Source organism: Nelumbo nucifera, chromosome 4 (genome assembly GCF_055504915.1).
Source record: "Nelumbo nucifera cultivar China Antique chromosome 4, China Antique-T2T, whole genome shotgun sequence".
Classification (NCBI taxonomy): Eukaryota; Viridiplantae; Streptophyta; class Magnoliopsida; order Proteales; family Nelumbonaceae; genus Nelumbo; species Nelumbo nucifera.
Genome location: NC_142652.1, coordinates 32,989,097 through 33,009,586, shown reverse-complemented (window position 1 = coordinate 33,009,586; position 20,490 = coordinate 32,989,097). Strand labels below are relative to the sequence as shown.

Sequence of the window (20,490 nt, the reverse complement as noted above, 5' to 3'; positions counted from 1 at the left end):
ATCGGGCATTTTATTCATGTTTACATGAATGGCACACAAGTGGTCCTAGAATGAGGAGTATTTAACTTGTCATTTTTGCTCCCAATCTTTTTAACAACCTCAACAAATTTCATATCTCCCTACATCAATAGGGAAAAGCATGTTCATTAAGAGTACTATGAACTCAGCATAGATGAAAAGAAAAGTAAATAAAAAATGCTTTAATACCTTGAATTAGACACCTCTGTGTATTGGCAGAGAGGTGTATCGGTACAAAATACCTTTCGTGTTTACGGCTTGAGAAAGGTAAATATGGGTTCACGGCTTAGACAGCAAGCAATAGATTGTGCTCAAGCTCTTGGGTCTTGAAATGAATAAATAATAAAATCACAGGCCTTAAATCATTAAGAATAACAGACTTGTCCCTAGATCAGAAAGTGGGTTTTCAACATTACATTGAGCTCAATGGTCACTTATAGCTTTGGGATTCGTGGATGCAACACATGAAGGTTGGTTATTGAAAGATCCCAAAGTTTCACCTGCATACGAGTAAGAATACTAGTTAGGTGCCTATCCAACTTATCAGAAATAATAGCCTCTCTGAAGAAGATTAAGTATTTCCATTATCTGTAGACCCTGTTGCAAGCAGCTGTGAAAAGCACAAGGTGAAGTTAGAAAAAGCTGGTTATCTATGTATATATTCCAAGATATGATGGCATATGATACATACATTAGGTACACAGGGATTATATGTATGCATACCAATCATTCACATGGCATTGTAATCCCGGAGTCAAGGTGTTAACAAGTATAGAAGAAAAGGTGGACAATAATTATACTTGAATATTACTTTCTTGAACATTTATACTTCCCTCTCATCTCTTTGTTGTCACCCATTCTAGTGACACTAACACATTTATCTTCAATTGTGTTATGATTCATACATTGTATTATTGTAGGAATCCAAGAGAATGGAGTTTAATAATAAATGGGTAAGAAGTATTTGGAAAGCCAGGGGGATTAGTTTGGTGGCTACTCCTTCTTGGGGTGCTTTAGGGGGGATAGTGACAATGTGGAAAAAAGAGTGTGGTGGAAGGTCTGGAGGAACTGATTGGAAAATACTCAATCTCAGTGAAGTTCAAGCAATAAGAGGATGATTTTGTGTGGGTGCTCACAAATGTTTATGGGCCAAATAATTATAGAGAACGAAATGAATTGTGGAAAGAATTAACTGATATTAGAGGACTTTGGGATGGGCCTTGTGAAGGGATGAGAGATTCATCATATGGATGGCCGAACCCTGTAGGTAGGTTGGGGGAAATTTCAAAAATTTCTCTCTCTCCCATGTGGGAATCACATTCCCTATTTTAGAAAACTGCATTTTCAATGATCAATCTTGAACTTAAAACAGACCAGATTTGAAACCAAAAGGGAGTGGAGGGTTATACCTGATACGAAGTAATAGTAACCTCCAATGAAGGTGTTCATGCCCAAGGATGAATCCAAAGACTGCTTCTACTGAAGATGACACGATGCAAGATAAAGCAGAATTAACAGGATGGCTCTTCAGTAAGAACCTGATTCTTCAGCAAGAATCTGATGGAGGGCGAGTGAACACGACTTCAGATCACCTTTTCTGCCAAAAGATGATATCAAGAACCTTTTCTTGATCGCTCCCAGAGTGGAGATCAAACTGGTTGTTGCGACAATAGCAGGAGAAGGCAAGAGCAGAAGATAGAGGCAGTCCAATTGTATGTTGTCTTCTCTCTTGAATCAATAAACTGGAGGATGAACTGGAAGTTCGCCCTGCTCCCCTATTTATAGCCTTAAAGAGAGAATCTCCTAATCCCATTAGGAGTTTCCTAATCCAAATCTTGTATTTGGATCTGGACTCTCTTTAAGAGATAAGGATAATCCCTTATCTTATCTGTAGATAAAGATCAGCCCTCCTAATCTAATTAGGAGTTTCTTGATCCAAATCTCTATTTGGATCTGGACTCTCTGAGTGGATAGGGATAATCCTTTATCCTATCTACTGATCTAAATCCCAAAATCGCCCCTCTTTAATTAATCTTATTAAGTTAGTTCGAATTGGGCTTTAGGCCCATTAAATTTATGTGCTCACTTAACCTCCAAACTACTACCCAGTTGGATATCCTTGTATTGCGTGGGACCCAAACATTGATCTACACATTTGCCACATGGGTTCAGCCCAACCTCTGTTACAAGGCCTGACCGAATTCACTGTAGGAGACAGTGAACCCCTGAGTCCATCACCATGGGCTCTTAATGGGCCCAACATTTACACTAAATGGTCATTGGGTCAAGCCACCTTATAAAAGCCCAAGGACTGTGGGCAGATGCAAGATTAGCCCATCAAGTTTACCCTCAATGGTCTTACACTTAACCTCTCAGCCCATAATGATCAAACACTACCCAACAAGAGAGGACCTCTCCCTCGGCTGCAATGTACAATGCTGCACTCTCTACTCACATGGATCCCGGGAATTAAAACCTTTTGCAAATATTTTGAAACCATAACGTATATATATATATATATATATATATATATATATATATATAAATTTTACAAAACAAATTTCAACGGTTGAAATCGACTGTCGACAGTTTTGGTTTCCATCAGAGATAGTGCATCCCCGATCATTCACTTTGTCCGACAAAGGGGATGATCACGTCACTATGATCACCTACTCAGATGAATTCTCAGACTCTCCTAACATACCTAGGTTTTGACCCCCTCTAAGGATCTCACTGATTGGCATATCAAAGACAGCCCAATCCGACACCTAGTGTAGTATCATAATCGAGTCTAGGGGTTAGGTGTAACATTCCAATTTTGCCCATCTATCTCCAAGGTCCAGGGCAATACTGGAATTCTGATCCGGTTCAGGGTTTCAAGAAAACCCACACTGCATGTACCTCAGGTCTCACCCTGGCAGCTAAGACAAGCCACTCCAACCAACTTAGCGGCACATCAGTGTTAGCCTTAGCAGGATAAATCTCCCTAGATCTATCCAACGACTGTAAAGATTCTCAACTAACACGAGTCTCATATGTGTCCAGTTTAAGGGTATTACACAGAAACACACCATAATAACATGAATCAAATATGTACTTTATTCATTTACATTAAATGTCATAAGGTACATCATTCTGATTGGAGCTAAGGGTATACACTGTCTAATACCTTATTGCGTGGGTGGGGACTTCAATGTGGTTAGATTTACGGAGGAAACCAAAGAGATGCCATCAGTGTCAGCCTTGGTGCGTGGGTGGGGACTTCAGTTTGTGGATGCCTTTGAACTCAAAGAGATACCATTAGCCCATAAGACATTCACTTGGACAAATCTCCAATTGAGGCCCACCTGCTCCAAATTGGATAGGTTTATATTCTCTTTGGATTGGGAAGAACACTGGGGAAATCTAGACTCTAGGGCTCTTCCAAGATTGACCTCTAACCATCGGCCTATAGTGATTTGCAAGGAGGAAAGGAGCAATGGTGGACCTATCCCCTTTAGGTTTGAGAATATGGGATTGCTCCATCCTGGATTCACTAAAAGAGTAAGGGAGTGGTGGTATGAGTGCAACTCAGTGATGGATTAGGAAGGAATAAGGTTCCATAGGAAACTACAATTCTTGAAAGCAAAGATCAAGGAGTGGAATCAATTGGAGTTTGGAAGGCTTGAAGAAAGGAAGAGAACCTTGTTGGACAAGATTGAGAGCCTTGACTTGAAAGAAGAAAGGGGAGACTTTGGAGAGGCAGACAAGGAACAAAGAAGAGATTTGAGAAGTTAGCTTGAGGACTGCCTACATAAAGAGAAAATTAGCTGGAGGCAAAAATATAGATGTAAATGGCTACAAGAGAGAGATAGAAATACCAGTTTCTTTCATTCTTTGGAAAATGGGAGGAGAAGGAGAAATTCTGTCTCCAAACTAGAGATAGATAGAGTTGAGTTAATACAACAAGATGATATTGCAAGAGCTTTTTTTGGACACTTTAAATCAATTCTAAGAAGGCTTGTAAGTAGAGGGTGTTATTAGAAGGGTTGGATTCGCGAGATGTAGGAAATGATAACAGGAGAAGGCTGGAGAGAAGGTTTGATTTGGAAGAGATTAAGGAGGTTATTTTCTCTATGGGTAGAACAAAAGCTCCAGGACCGAATGGCTTCATAATGGCTTTTTACCAAGATTGTTGGAATACGGTGAAAGATGACCTTTCTAGCATTGGTTCCAGAAAAGAAAGATACATTGCACCCAAAGGATTTCAAGCCAATCAGCTTGGTAAATAGCTTGTATGAGATCCTTGAAAAGGTATTGTCTCTGAGATTGAAGGAAGTGTTGCCAAATATTATCATACCAAATCAAGGAGCTTTTGTGAGTGGAAGACAAATAACAGATCAAATTCTAATTGCTAATGAGAGTGTCGAGAATTTCAGGAATGATAGAAAGAAGGGAGTAGTCTATAAGCTGGATCTAAAAAAGGCATATGACTTGGTGGAATAAGAATTTTTTAGGAAAGTTATGACCAAATTTGGATTTGGGGCTAGATGGTGCAAATGGATTATGGGGTGTGTTCATAATTGTCATTACTCGGCACTAGTGAACGGGGGGGCAATGGTTGACTTCTTCCCAGCCATCAGGGGTGTAAGACAAGGAGACCCCCTGCCTCCCTTCCGGTTCACATTGATTGCTGATATTCTGGGGAAATTAATTTATAGAGTAGATTCTAGGGGTCTTATTAGAGGCTGGAGAGTTGGAAGGGAGGATACCCCCCACACCCATCTATAGTTTGCAAATGACATGATTTTATTTTGTGAAAAGGGAAATATGAGGTATATAAGGAACTTGAAATTGGTGATACAACTCTTTGAACAAATGTCAAACTTGAAGGTGGACTTTGAGAAAAGTTGTGTAGTAGGTGTGAATATGGGGGAAGGTGAGATCCGGAAGACTGCAGAAGTGCTAGGGTGTGAAGTCTCAGAGTGGCCTTTGAATTATTTGGGGTTGCCATTGGGTGATAACCCAAAGAGAGAGAGAGAGAGATTCTGGAATCCGATGGGAAAGAAACTTGTGTCTTAGAAAAGGAATTACCTTTCTATGGGTGGGAGGATAACACTGATTAAGGATACTCTAGCAAATTTACCTATTTATTTCCTTTCAGTATTCAAAATCCTGAAAGTGGTGGCCTGGAGTAAAATAGTGGTGGTTTGGGGCTCAAGAACATTAGAAAAAGGAATTTGGCCTTGTTGGGGAAATGGTTGTGGAGATTTTCACTAGAGAAGGAGAAGTTATGAGCCAAGATAGTGGTCAGCATACATGGGCTGGAGCTAAATGGATGGGATGCTGGAATCCGAGCTAGGACTACATGTGCTTCACCTTGGAAGGCCATTCATGAGTTATTACCATTTTTTTTCCTCTTATCAGGTATGACTTGAATTCAGGTAATGCTATAAAATTTTGGGAACAAACTTGGGTGGGGAATGCCCCTCTAAAGGACCAATTTCCTTCTTTATATGCCCTCTCTAACCTTAAAAATGAGCTAATTTCCTCCTTCATAACCCCCTCCTCTTCCACTTCTTGGTTTGGGTGGCATTTGGGTTTGAGAATGGCTATAAAAGACTCCGACCTTGACAACATTTCGAGTCTCATTTAGCTTCTTGACAATATTTTCTTAGACCCTACTAAGGTGGACTCTAGAATTTGGACTCCCACCCCTACTAGTTCTTTCTCCTGTGCCTCTTTATTCAAAGTTTTAAACCAGTCTACTAGTCCTATAGCCCTCCCTTTTCCTATTCATGAGGTTTGGTGCAAAGCAATCCTTCCTAGGATTGGTAGTTTTTGCTAGGAAGCCTTTCTAGAAAGATTCAACAATAGTAATTTGCTCCAAAAGAAGAGACCCAATACTTGTTTGTTCCCTCATTGGTGTGTTCTTTGTAAATCTGATGGGGAGATGAGTTTTTCACCTACTGGTGTCTTGCCAATATGCAAAGTCTATTTGGGAGTGGGCTCTCTCCCTATTAGGGTGTAGTTGGAACCCTCCATCAAATTTGCAAAATTTGTTTTCTCCTTTTTTTTTCAAGTGGCACATGAAAAGGGGCAGGATTATGTGGAGAGGACTGAGGGTTGCGGTTTGTTGGTCCTTATGGGAAGAAAGAAATGCCAGGATTTTCTCTGAAGTAGAGAGTACTAATGAATTGAGGGCTTTGATCCTTACAAGCGTAGTACAGTGGATGAAATCACTAGAGCTATTCACAGATTGCTAACAGTACAGTGGATGACATGTTGAGGAATTGGGGTGAGATTGCTAACAGTACCTAGACCAAAATAGTGATGAATGAGTCTTGGACTCCCCCCCCCCCTGGTTTCATAAAACTAAGTTTTGATGGGAGCTGTAGAGGGAATCCTGGACAATCAGGGGTTGGGGTGTTTTCAGGGATGAGAATGGGGTTGTTTCTGCCATGTTCTCAGGCCTAATTGGAGTGGGTGACTCTCTTAGAGCCGAGATCCATGCGGTTATGGAAGGAATCTAGAAAGCCAGGGAGATGAATATCATAAAACTTGTAATTGAAGGGGACTTGGAGGTGGTGGTTGGACGGATGAATAAAGATTATAGTGGCTTATGGAATTACATCAATATGAGGAGGAAATTTAGATGGCTAGCTCGAGAAATGGAGGTTAAAATTAGTTTGGTAAAAAAATCAACTAATTCTTTTGCTGATGGGTTAGCTAAACAAGGGGTGAAGAGGGAGTCAATGTTTTGGGCACAGTTGTAATTATTTTTTCTGTTTCTCCTTTTGTTTCTCTTTTCCTTCTTCTTTCTCTTGGGATCAAGTTATAGCTGGAAGATAAGAAAGTTTGTCTTCCTCTTTGTAATTATCATTGAAAGTTTTAATGAATTTAATAAAGTGTGTTATTGATAAAAAAAATAAATCTTTGAATCCATTTTTAGATTAAACAGTCCCATTCAATGATTAAATGGAGTTTGCGTACACCACCTACCTAGAGCACATGGAATTACAGTTGAACTCTAGACAGTTAAGAGAGGTTTTTTTCCCTCTACTGAGTTCCTCAAGATCAGCTGGTTCCAAGAAAACTATTAGCAGACCCGTTCTGTTGTTTCTAAACCCTCTACCTATTTAGAGAGACCTGATATGATATTCTCTGAGACCTCGATTACAGGATGTTTGAAAATAAAAGACATTCTCATTAGTTTTGCTGGGGCGTTTGGCTAGTGCCCAAAATTTTCAAAATCTACACTCCAATTCTCGAAAAACACGCCAATGAGATTCCAAAAAATCATAGCAAAAATTCTGAAGATCCAAATACAAGCAAAGTCTGATATTTATTTGGGAGCCCCCATAATAAATGGTAGAGTTTCAAAGAGCACATTCTTGAATCTTAAGGAAAGGATTAATAACAAACTGGCAAGCTGGAAAAAAAAACACTTTATCCTTGGCAGGTAGAATGGCCCTTCTGAATGCTACAACGAATACAATGCCGCAATTTCTCATGAGTTTTTTCAAGTTTCCCCAAAATATCATTGATGAAATTGATAAAAGCCTAAGGAACTTCGTATGGACAAATTTTAGTGAAAAAAGGCTGGTTCATTTAATTGGTTGGAACAAGCTTGTACCCCTAAATGTTAGGGTGGTTTGGGGCTAAAAAATCTCCATTGGGTTAATGAAGCCAACTTAGCAAAGTTGGGTTGGAAAATTATTAAAACAAAGTACCTTCAGAAGGAGGGCTTTTGGAATGTGAAGGAAAATAAAGGTATATCATGGGCTTGGAGAGGTATCCTTAAGGGGAGAGATCTCCTTAAAAAAGGGTTAGGTTGGGAAATTAACAATGGCAAATCTATCAAGTTTTGGAAAGATACATGGGTTGGCAACACCTCTTTGGACCAAATTATTCCTCCTGATAGGATTGAAAATGATAATCTCCTTCTTAGTGAGGTTATTGATCAGAATAGGAGTGTATGGATTGAAAATAGAATTTGTAGCTTGGTTCCTTTGAATATTTGGGGGAAAATAAAATCTATCTTTATCCCCTCAAATAAAAAAGAAGATAAATTAGTGTGGAGACTTAGCTGTGATAGAAAATTATCAATTAAGTCTACTTATAAATTAAAATATAACTTGTCTATTCATGAAGAGTTGAACCCAAAGTGGAATTCGACTGTTTGGAAAATTAATTGTCCACCAAAATTGAAAACTTTTTTCTATCTCCTGCTTAATAAAAGACTCCCAACTAAATTGCTTTTGCAAAATAGAGGTTTAAGTGTGGATGGAAAATGTAGTTTTGTGGAGATAACGAGGATGTGGATCATATTTTTAAAAATTGTACAGTTGTTGAACAAATTTTGGATGCAATAAATCCCATTTTGGAGGGTCCTTTAGGATTTAATATTTCATTGGAAGATTGGTGGCTAAAAATTGGTAAGAAAAATTCAAATGGAGGAAACAATGAAATAGAAAAGTGTGCATTCTTATTATGGTACATCTGGAAAAATAGAAACAAAAAATCCTTTAACAATGCGTCAACCCTTATTCAAGTGGTGATTGAAAGAGCTCTATCGGCCTTTTCGGAATACTATGAAACCAATTTGAAGACTAATGGTGTGGATTCCCATAAGTTGTGCAAATATATCATGTGGCAAACTCCAAAAATTGGTACTATCAAAATTAACTTCGATGCGTCCCGGCTAAACAATGGGTTGTGCTCAGCCGCAGCCATAGCTAGGAACTTCATGGGTAAGGTAGTAGATTACAAGGCTTACCACTTAGGTTCTATGACAATCAACTTGGCGGAAGCTTGGGCCATGTGGGAGGCCTACAACTTGGCAATGAATTTCCCAAGCCATTCCATCATCATTGAAGGAGAATCCTTGATTGTGATTTCTTGTCTGAAACGACTCATCGACCCCCCCTGAAACCTTTGGAACATCATTGAAAGAGTGTTTGAATTTGAAGAATCGAGCAAATGAAGACTTGGTCTACAATCACATCTTTTGGGAAGCTAATCAAGCGGCAGACTGGCTCGCCAATCAAGCCTTTTCATCCCTACAGGGTACAATAAGTCTCAATCTTAGTGATATTCCTTGGAATCTATCTAGCTTGTATTTGTAAATCTAATTTATGGGGACGCGCTACCCCCATCTTGTGTAGCCCCTCTTGGTTTCTATTAAAAAAAAAAAAAAAAAGAGAGACCCTGAGTTCCCGAGTGAAGAGCCATAATATTTAAGTTTGATTTTAGCTCCATTAGGAGGAGATCAATATCTGAATAGAGTAATATATTACTGTATATTGCTTCCACTACCCTATTTCTTTAAACGGAGACTACACAACTTAGTCAAGCATTACCCCTAGTATTTGATATTTGCTGGTTGTGTAAGCAAATAGCATCAACTTTACTTCGTCTATTGCCAATTGCCACTAGACATCCTTTTGGTCTTTTGAGTTGCACCATTGATGCCTTTTAACTTGCACCAAATTATTTGTAGAATTGAAAATAATCTTAAAATGAGATACATCTTGACATAAAGAACATTAAGGTATGATGGATGTTCATTCTTCTTTTACACATGGGTCTGAAGGCACATGGGTTTTAAGACATCTATAAGGGCTACATATTGGGAGAGTTCCCTACTGGTAAAGTGCATGTTCAATGCCCATGCTATACCAGATGCATGAAAGACCTACAAATTGATTTTTCTTTTTTTTTTATAAATGAAGAAAAAAAAAACTAAACACTAACAGAAATCAGAAATAAAGCGTTCAATACAAGAAAGGTTGTTCCACCAAACCACATCATTTTCAAAACCCTTTACTAACTAATCTAATCAATGAGACCTACAAAGTGACCTGGACCTTTCAAAACCAGTGGGATTTTACCAGTCTACTCTGATCAAAGGACCAACGGATAATTAATATTTCACCAATAAAATTTAATTTTGTTCTGTTAATGAAGGATGCAAATATTCTTCCATGCACACTCCATTGATAGAATGGAGTTGCCTCATAATCAATTGAAGGCAGTTAAATCCGCCTCTAAAATGGACTTTTAGAGGCATTTTTACTTGCCTATAAAGGGCTTTTAGCGTTAGTTCAACAGAAACAATCGTATGTGCCTCTAAAACCAATTTTTTGAGGCACTTCTTTTGTCTGCCTCTAATTTTCAATCATGTGCCTTTAAAACCTACAGAGGCAGGGCTTTTACAGGCAATCACCTGGTTGCCTCCTATTTGTTTTAGAGGCACTTTGTGAATATTTAGAAGTAATTATGACCACCTCAATAGATGGATTTTCCAATAATATCAACCCTATATTTCTAATCATTAATGACAACATGCGCTTTAATATGGTATTAATCCTTGTTGGAACCATATAACACTTGAGAAACCATCATCCAGTAATGGCCAATATTGAATCTAAGTGAATGTGTTTGAAGCCAGAAGCCATGGGTACAACTGAAGGAAAATAGTCCTACTTGTACTGTTTTGGAACAAACCCATTTACTAATCAAAACTGATTCCATCAGAAATATATATTGAAATTGTTTTAGTACTTAGGGCGCATTTGGTTGAAGTATAAAGCAAAGGAGGCTGAGTGGTTTGCTTGGAACATGATATTAAAGCCGGGAAGATAAGTCCCTTATAGAAGAAACAAACACAAAGATATGGGTGTCATGAAGAAGCAATTCTTTGTCCAGTAAACGACTTGTGAAATTCTACAATTACTAAATTTTTTGTTCATGTTTATTTCATACCAATTAATTGCCATTTCCTATAGTATCATAGCATTATACGAAGGAATCGAGTTTGCCAATTCATGTACAAAACAACCAATGAGCATCATTAATTGCATTACCAAAAAGGAACCACACAAAGACAAAGGTTAGGCCTAACACAGCCCACGCCACGACACGAGCCCAAGTGGGCCCGTGTTGGGTTAGGCTGGGGCTGAATTTTTCTTAGAAAAAATGAAAAAAAAATTAATGAATAGGTTAAATTAAAACAAATTAACAAGATATACAATTAGGTAAATAGGAAATTGAAAAAGATTTTATAATTTTATTTTTTCTAAGTTTTGATGTATATAATTGTAATAATATAAAATTGAAAACAAGGTACTTGCAATAGAATTGAAAATAAAAGTTTCTATATATAATATGGAAATTTCAAATGATTATGGGAATAGACATTCCGATCTAGATTCCAAAAAGTTTTAATTCCGATTCTCACTATAAATCAAAGGGATAAGTAAACTGCATTCCACTATTAAATTGAAAACTTACAACAATTGGAAATTATAAATTTCTCCACCTATAACACCCATATCCACCCGTAAAAATTAGCATCAATTCCGAACTGACATCTACTCCCATCTGGAAAGTGGAGCTACAATTTCTTGAAAAGGACTGAACAGTAAAAACTCCTAAATCAAACGGATCTACCAAGAATCATGCATGGAAGCCATTCAAATCCATGCACGACACATCTTTATGTGTGGTCCTAGGCGTTATTATTCTCCCCACAGCTCGTAGCACAGCCATTATCCTGACAGGGATTGGTCCCCTTGGAACTTTGTTGAATTTGGACAAGAGTGTCAAACTCACTATCAAAATATAGACTTTGGATCCTTTTTCGATTAAAGTGTTGAAAATTTCAACTTTTTTCCTTTTTTTTGTTTTTTGCCAAAAAAACCAAAGATATTATACCTTTCTGATATTGGACGATTTGCATTTGGCATACATCATTCAATGCGATAGATGTCCATCCAATTAGAAACAGAGAAGCCTTGCATGCATGTTAAGAACTTGGGGACCTCTTCACTTTTTCTTGATATTATTTTATTCCTTGCTCAACGAAATTTTTCCTAGTTGAAGCTGGGGAGGATAAGTGGAGAAGGAGTGCGACTGGTAGATGATACTTAATAATATAATAATAGGTAATTATTTACGTTTTTTGTTAGAAACAGAGAAGCTATATGTAGGCATTCCTGATCACATGTGATTGAGATATGTGCACGTAGCTGAGTTTATTACAAGCCTGAAAATGTTGAAACGAGAATATAAATAAATGGGTTTGATGGTATTACAAGTTGTAGAACACATGACATGATCTTCTGAAGTTATGGATTGTGGTTTGGGTTTGAGAAAAGGTGCATGGACTGAAGAAGAAGATATTCTTCTAAGGAAGTGCATTGAGAGGTATGGAGAAGGGGAGTGGTGTAAGGTTCCTCTTAGAGCAGGTACTGTGTTTATTTGTTCTTCGTCCATGCATGGTTTCTTTGATGATCGATTTATATTTCTTTATTTCTTCCACCTTTCATGATTGTTATTGCATTATTATCAGGGCTGAATAGATGTCGAAAGAGATGTAGGCTTAGATGGTTGAACTATCTCCGGCCGGGTATCAACAGGGGGCAGTTCACTTCAGACGAAGTTGATCTCATTATATGGCTTCATAAGCTCTTAGGGAACAGGTAATCCCAAACTTATATTGAGAAAAAAATAAAGAAAAACTCAACCATTTATTTCCCAAACTAATATATATATATATAGAGAGAGATTAATCCTTGGTCTTGTAGGTAGCTTCCGAACGAGTCCCACTGCCCTATCAGTTTTCTGCATGTGTTTTGTTGGAGCTCGGATCTATTGCATAATCCTTCCTTCCTAATGAGATTCCTGTACATCAAATCAGAGAGTGCCATGTCAGCAATCTCTCATGCTTAAATTTCACATGTGCCAATGGGAGTGACAGACGTTTCAAACGTCCTCCAATTCTATTTTTAATATATTAAAATTTTAATACAAATAAAAATATGAATAGGGTTTCTTCATCTTATTCCGTTCAAATAAAAAATAAGAATTTGCAGAGCTGAAACTAATAAAAAAAACCACCAATAATAATTCCGACTTCTAAAATTGAACGCCTGAAGCCTAGACCACTCTCCAACTTTTACACGATTATCAACTGGAATTGTGTTCTATCACTTGTTGTTACTAAGAAAGGTTTGTTTGCTATTGTCGAGTCTGATCTTCCACAGGTCTATTTCGAGTGCAAGATGTCACCACAGGGGACAAGAAACCGAGCTATGTGGAAGTTTGGCTCTGTACTTAATGCCTATTGATCCAAACATTGCAAATATTTATATACCTGTGCCTATGGCGTCATCAATGATCAATACATGAAGTTGACATTTGTGCACGTAGCTGATAATAATATATAATTGATAAGTTATGCTTTTGTTAGAAACAGAGAAGTTATGTACGCATTCCTCACATCTGATTGACATTGGTGCACGTAACTAAGTTTATAGACGTGGAAGTATCCAAACGAGAATATAATTAAATAAATGGATTTGGTGATATTACAAGTTGTAGAATCGAGGTTACAGTAAGATATTCCTAGTTAGATAGTTCTACCAATTGTACGAAACAATAAACCAAGATCTGTAATTAATTACAGGGAGAGTGAGAGGTCTGATGAGTGGTTCCCTGGTAAGCACTCTAACGCTCAAGTTTGTAACTGGTGCGGGGGTTGGTCAAGACAAACTAAAGTGTGCAATTTGGTCAGGAATAAGGTGAATGCAAGAAGGGTGCTTAGTTGAGTTTAGAGTCAAAAGTCTTTTACCTCGAGTGGGGAATGCCTACTTATAATCAAGCATTTGTGTCCTGATCGGATTGAGCTTCTAGGGTTGTTAGGATGAGGATGTCCATCGGGGTTTTCGAGGGGTCCCCTTGCCTCGGTGGAGTCCGCTTCCTTTCTCGTATGGGGCATTTCTTGGTTGTGCTCCTCCATTAGTCTTGGGATGACGATGCTAATGTATCCTGAAGAAGACGACCACAGACCTCGCCATGTGGAGCCTTTAGCTAGTTAGGAAATCACTTGAACACCACTCCCCAATTCCGAAGTCAAAGAGTGTAGTGCACAGTTGTGGCCAGGCAGAGGAGCTCGGCGGTCTTTGGCTGAGGAAGTTGAATTTGTTTGGACTAGCTAGCCCGGGATTAGGTTGGTTTAATAGGAAAACCAGGTGACCTAGTATCTACATCGTTTCTAACACGGGTCGGTGTGATTAGTAGTTACACTGTTTCTAGTATGGGTACGGGTGTGTCATTTCGTCTTCCCGAGGTTATGCGGCACCAAATCGGTGCCGTTGATCTGCTTTGATCTAGACAGTTGGCTGCCTTTATAAAAGGGGGAGTAGGCGAGCCATTTGACTTTACCACTTGGAGAATACCTGTGCCTTGGAGTTCAACTATCATTCCACATTGTTTTTTAAGTGTCCCAAGCTCTTTTTTTCTTTGGTAAGATGTCTTCTACTATGCCCTCTCTTTGTTCTCTTTTCTCTAGGTATACCATGGGGGGGGGGGGGGTAGTCCTTAGCGTGAAGCGACCGAGGTTAGGGCTCTAGAGACCGATGCCAATGCAACCGAGGTTGAGGAGGGTGATGACGTGATGCAAGAAATCAATGATTAGGAGATCTCCACGGATGAGGCCGCTGAGGCCGATGTGGAGTTTGAAGGACATGCCCTCGAGCGAAGGTTTAGGGAGTGGTTCAACTCGGCCCTTGTAGCCTATCCTCGACTCGACTGACATGGCCTGAATCCAGGAGGTCTACCGTATACCTAAGGAGTTCGAGCTATGGTGTCGGGGAATAGATGAGAGAGCCACTTCGGGTCGGCCCAAGGAGATTTGTGTGTATGTCCACAGTTTTATCACTGGTCTTAGGTTTCTTCTGTTAGACAGTTTTGTATGCCCTTAGCTTCAATCAGAATGATGTACTTTATGAGTTTATTGTAAATGAATAAAAGTGCATATTTGATTCATGTTCCCTTGGTATGTTTCTGTGTAATACCCTTAAACTGGACACTTAATGAGACTCGTGTTAGTTTAGAATGTTCATAGCCAGTGGGTCGGTCTGGGGAGACATATCCTGACAAGGTCGACACTAAGGTGCCACCAAGTCGGTTGGGGTGGCCTGTCTCAGCTGCCAGGGTGAGACCCTAGGCACATACAGTGTAGAATTAATTGAATCTATGAACTGGACCAGATTTCTAGTATTGCCCTGGACCTTGGAGATTGATGGGCAAAACTAGAAAGTTACACCCGACCCCTAGACTCGATTATGATACTGCACTAGGTGTCGGATTGGGCTGTCTTTAATGTACCATTCAGTGAGATCCTTAGCGGGGGTCAAAACCTAGGTATGTTGGGACAGTCCGAGAATTCATCTGAGCGGGTGATCATAGTGACAGGATCAGCCCCTTTGTCGAACAAAGGTAATGATCGGGGATGCACTCTCACTGATGGAAACCAAGACTGCCGACAGGCGATTTCAACCGTTGAGATTTGTTTTGCAAAATATATTTTATGAGATATAAAAGTATATATATTATGGTTTCTAAAATGTTTGCAAGAAGGTTTTAATTCCCGGGATCCATATAAGTAGAGAGTGCAACAATGTTCCTTGCAGCCGAGGGAGAGGTCCTCTCTTGTCGGGCAGTGTATGATCATTATGGGCTGAGAGGTTAAGTGTAAGACCATTGAGGATAATACCTGATGGGCTAATCTTGCATCTGCCCACAGTCCCTGGGTGTTACAAGGTGGCTTGGCCCAAGGACCACTTAGGGTAAGTGTTGGGCCCATAGAGCCCATTTGATGGGTTTCAGGGGGTGCACTGTCCATAACAGTGTATTCGGCCAGGCCTTGTAACAAAGGTTGGGCCGAACCCATGTGGCTGATGTGTAGATCAATGCTTGGGTCCCACGCCATACAAGGAAGCCCAACTGGGCAGCAGTTAGGAAGGTTAGGTGAGCACATAAGCTTAATGGGGGCCTAAAGCCCATTTCGAACTAGGCTATTTTATTAGTTAATAATGGGGCGAATTCTGAGATGGATTAGCAGATAGGATAGGGTCTTGACCCTATCCACTCATAGAGTCCAGATCTGAATGTGATTCAGATCTAGAAACCTCCTAATGAGATTAGGAGAAAGCTAATCTAATCTGCAGATAAGATAAGGGTTTATCCCTATCACCTAAAAGGGGTCTTATCCAAATATGATTTGGATAAGCAGCTCCTAATTGGATTAGGGAGCTGATCTTTTAGGTTAACAAAAGAAAGAGGGGGCGACAGCCTTTAGGATACACACAATCAGATTTTCTTCAGTGCTGAAATCACAAGAAGAGAGAATTCTGCACCCTGCGAATACTCTCTTGCCGCCTCCCTGTTCTTGCCGCCTGTTTGCCAGTTCGACCTCTAGTTGTGGGAGAAGTCAATATTCGATCTTGACATTAGTTCTTTGAGAAAGAATTGATAGGAAGCTGTGCTCACGTGCCATCCTACTGATTCTTGCGAAGGACAGAGTTCTTGGAGAAGGACAGTGCTGATTCTGCTCCATCCTGCACTGCGCCATCTTCAGTGGGAGCAGTCTTTGGATCCTTCCTTGGGCGTGAACACCTTCGTTGGGAGATACTATTTCTCCGTATCAGGTATAATCCTCTCCTACTCCTTTTAATTCAGATCTGGTTCAGTTTATGGTTCAAGAATGATCCTTGAAAATATGATTTACTAAAATAGGGAATGTGATTCCCAGTTGAAGGGAGAGAAAAATTTTTGAAATTCGCCCCCCTTATTCTGCAATCTTTGGGCGTCCATATGATGGATCTCTCATCCCTTCAGTGGTATCAGAGTCATGGTTCAAATCTTGAACCAATTTGTTTCAGATCTGAGCCTGCGCAAATCGGTAGAAGGCGTTCTACCCGATTTGCGCAGATATGGGTTTTGGGAAATTTGTTCCCAAAATTAATGGGCGAATAATCTGAAATTAATTTTATATAAATCTGTTTATTATTTAGAACTGTTCTTTATGATTTTCTTGATTTATGGGCTGTTCGTACAAGAGGAGATCGAATTCTTGGTTTGCGCAAGGAACCTGCAAGGTTTGTAGTTTCTTGATTTATTCATTACATTTGGTCTGTAAATAATTTTTTTTATTTTCTAGACTCAATGTATTAGGTATTCGATCTGATGTAATCATTAATAGAAATAGGATTTCTATTTATTTTATTTTGGATCGAAGATGGCGGCGCAGAAAAGGAGATTTCGCAGATGGGAGAACTACAATCTGCAATTTGCAGTTTATGAAACTGCAAACTGTGATCTAACCTCTATTTTGCAAGATGGTTTGTGCGAACAACCCTGATTGACTGATTCTTGATTTTCTTTTATCAGTATTTAATTTTAGATTATTTTATTGAATTAAAGATTTAATTAAAGATCAAACCCTAGACCCATTCGAACCAAGATTGGTTCAAATTGTTTGGACCGAATCTAGGGTTTAATCAAGGCTAAAAGTCAATCCTAATTTTCCCACTAATGGGCCTGAGGATCGATGTTTAATTAAATAGTTGATTCGGCCCAACCTGTAAAGGCCCAGTTTTAAATAGTTAAAACTACTAAAAGCCCACTTAACATTTAAAGCTATATGGGTTGAACCATTCGGCCCATATACCTAGATAATATTAATGGTTAATATTATGGATTTAAAATGGGCTTCAAATGGGCCTTACAGATGATTAATTGATTGGATCAATTTATCCCTGCATGTGATATATGGATGTGTGATGTGCTACGTACATGGGCCATAAGTGCTTGGCCCATGCTCAATCGACAGTGGCTCTTGCGCACACCATGGCTGAATGCATATCATTGCCATGGTGTCCCTTTTGGTCATTGGATGACCTCACTCAGTGGTGGGCCTCACACCTCATCAAGAGGTTACGTGCGGAACCCTAACCGATTTAGGCCCACCGAAATCTGATTTCATGAAAGTCAGTGGGAGCCACTTTGGTTTGACCTAAAATAAGAAGTAGGGCATAATTAACTGTTCCCTCTAGCTAATATGAGTGCATGTGATAGGGAGATTCATATGATGAACTCTTTAAAACCTTCCATCATTAGCATGAGGATGGGTCATTCAGTAATGAGGAAACACACCAGGAAATGGGCTATCCATTTGCTGTTGGGCTTGTCTGAGTGTTTCATAAGATGATAGGGGCGTCATAGACCGATGTGGGAGGGGCTTCACCAGAAAATGGGAACTCTCTCACGGTACCTTGGCATTCACGAATATGATGGGTAAGCACTCACTGGACAGAAAGATTTACTTGAAAACGGCTCTGAACCTTGTCTGACAGAGGCCAAAGGGAAAGCTCATATGATGAGTGGATATGATCCTTCACAGAAAGGTGGTGGGATTATGCAGCTGAAACAGTTGGCTCCATGCACCCTATGTGATTTCCCACATTTCCAGAGACAACCCGTAGTCTCCGTCACTGAGAAATGAGGGAAATCTCAGAGATGAATAAATGGAAATGGAACGTAGATTAAAATCCACATCTATGAAATGAACATGAATCAAATTAGGTTGTTGACTGATGTTTGCTCTTTTATCAGAAAATGGCAAACGGATCATTTGCAAAATTGCTTGATGACAACAAGTTGAAGGGCCCAAACTATGCCAACTGGTACAAGAACCTTATGCTGGTCCTAGCTTCTGAAAAGCTAGACAAAGTGGCAAAGAATCCTGCCCCGGAGCGTCCGGGAGATAGGGCTTCTGAGGCCCGAAGGAGAGACTATCAGGAATGGGAGGAGAAAAACTCCCTTGCTCGGTGTTACATCATTGCCTCCTTGGATAACCCAATACAGAGGCAGTTCGATCAGATCGAACTTGCCAAGGACATATTGGACAGTCTCAGGACGATGTATGAAGAGCAGAATTGTCCTACTCGACAAAAGGTCTTGAAACAGTTCATGACCGCACAAATGACCAAGGGCCAACAAGTACACGATCATTGTCTTCGGATGATGGGATATATCAACGAACTGGAGGCTCTTGGATCCGGTCTGGACCTTACGACCCAGATAGATGCTATCCTTAATTCGTTGCCTCCTTCCTTCAATCCGTTCATCATGAACTATAACATGAACAAGTTGAATGTCAGCTTGCAAAGGCTCAGCAATATGTTGCAAAGAGCTGAAGAACTGATTAGAAATGATGAGCCTGTGGCTATGCTTGTTGAAGCTAGCAAGACAGGCAAGAGAAAGAGGAATGCAAAGAAGCCTCAGAAGAAAGCCACTAAGGGCAAGAAGCAGAAGAAAGACAAAGCATCGGATGCCTGTCACTTCTGCAAGAAGACCGGCCACTGGAAAAGGAACTGTCCTGCCTACCTGAAATTTCAGACAATTATCTTTCTAACTTTTCAAATCTAAAATTTCAGATTTATCAAATGTCACCTAAATTATCTTTCTATTTTATTAATTCTCAGATGGTCGTTAATTGCCAGCAGACTTCCCGGAAGAACAGCGAACGACGTAAAGAATTATTGCAACACGCGGTTGAAGCTTGTCTCCAAAGAAGAGGAGAAAGCGAACACCACAGTTGAGAAGATCAAAGCTATCAGACCTCAGCCTCGTACCTTCACAAAAAGCTCTCGATGGTTCAGACCATTGCTTGATCCTACCAGTGAGGGCGCTACGAGCCAATCAGGAGAAATTCTTAGCAAGGCGGCCCCTGATAATTCTACCACTGTGGGCACAAATAATCGATCAGGAGAAATGCCTAACGAGACATCTCCTGATCTTCCACCACATACAGATGATCTCATGCAATGGTGGAAGAGTGTCTTAGATGAAAGTGATATGGTGGACACCACCTGCCCCATTATCAGTGGGTCAGAAGAAGATAGCCTTGCGGTTGAAGTGCAACCAGCAATGACAGGGTTTGGAAACATTTATGAGGAAATAAATAGCACTACTGATGAGGGGGATCACTTGTCTTTCAGTAAAAACATTTGGGACCTGTTAGCTTCAGATATGGACATTATTTGAATAAAATTACTTCTTAGAAGATTTGGGAGGGGAGATGTTTGAAGTTACTTGAAGGACCTAATGCCTACTAGAGTTTTTCTTTTAAGTATAGAAGTGTTAGTTAAGATTAGTACTTGTGATTGTAAATGATGTAGAGTGCTTACTTTCATTTATGGTGTGTTTGGTTTGAAGTAAAAGGTAGCTAGGGAAAGGAAGTGGGAGGTAGGGAAATCTTTACAAACTTTGTATAGGTTTTCAACCTTTTCCTACCTTTTGTTCCAAATCAAACATAGCCTTATGGACTGTAATTTGAATTATGGCATTTAAATTTATAGATAGATCTAGGTTGTGTTTGGATAAGCTTTTGCTCTTGTGCTTATCGAGTCTAAAAGCAAAATCCTACTTTTGGGTTTTGACTATGTACTTTTTGTTGTAGAATCTGTTTGTTAAATGTGTTATTGCTGTGGGTTTTGTTTGGTAAAGATTGCTTTTAGAATTATACTAGTGTGAATCTGTGCAATTAATGTAGGGGCTTAATTTGTTAAAAGAATTAGAAGCAGAAGGAGCCTTATGGTTTTCCCAATTGGGCTAAACCAATCCAAGTATCCAACTCAAGCA

General features: G+C 39.6%; 2 protein-coding genes across 3 annotated transcripts; both read left to right on the top strand.

The window, feature by feature from the left end:
- Positions 1-11,922: 11,922 nt before the first annotated feature.
- LOC148792144 (transcription factor MYB1-like) lies at positions 11,923-14,332 on the top strand. Of its 2 annotated transcripts, none has more exons than XM_088904280.1 (3): positions 11,923-12,248; positions 12,353-12,482; positions 13,047-14,332. In XM_088904280.1, exons 1-3 carry the CDS (start codon positions 12,131-12,133, stop codon positions 13,189-13,191), a joined length of 393 nt encoding a protein of 130 aa, XP_088760406.1. In that variant the 5' UTR covers positions 11,923-12,130; the 3' UTR covers positions 13,192-14,332. The 2 variants fall into 2 exon arrangements, 1 of the variants encoding a protein (XP_088760406.1); XR_016085846.1 differs by lacking the exon at positions 13,047-14,332 and adding an exon at positions 12,588-13,025 and having other exon boundaries at positions 11,928-12,248.
- LOC148792143 (uncharacterized) lies at positions 13,486-20,088 on the top strand. Its single transcript, XM_088902979.1, has 2 exons — positions 13,486-13,583; positions 19,284-20,088. Exons 1-2 carry the CDS (start codon positions 13,486-13,488, stop codon positions 19,891-19,893), a joined length of 708 nt encoding a protein of 235 aa, XP_088759105.1. The 3' UTR covers positions 19,894-20,088.
- Positions 20,089-20,490: the final 402 nt, after the last annotated feature.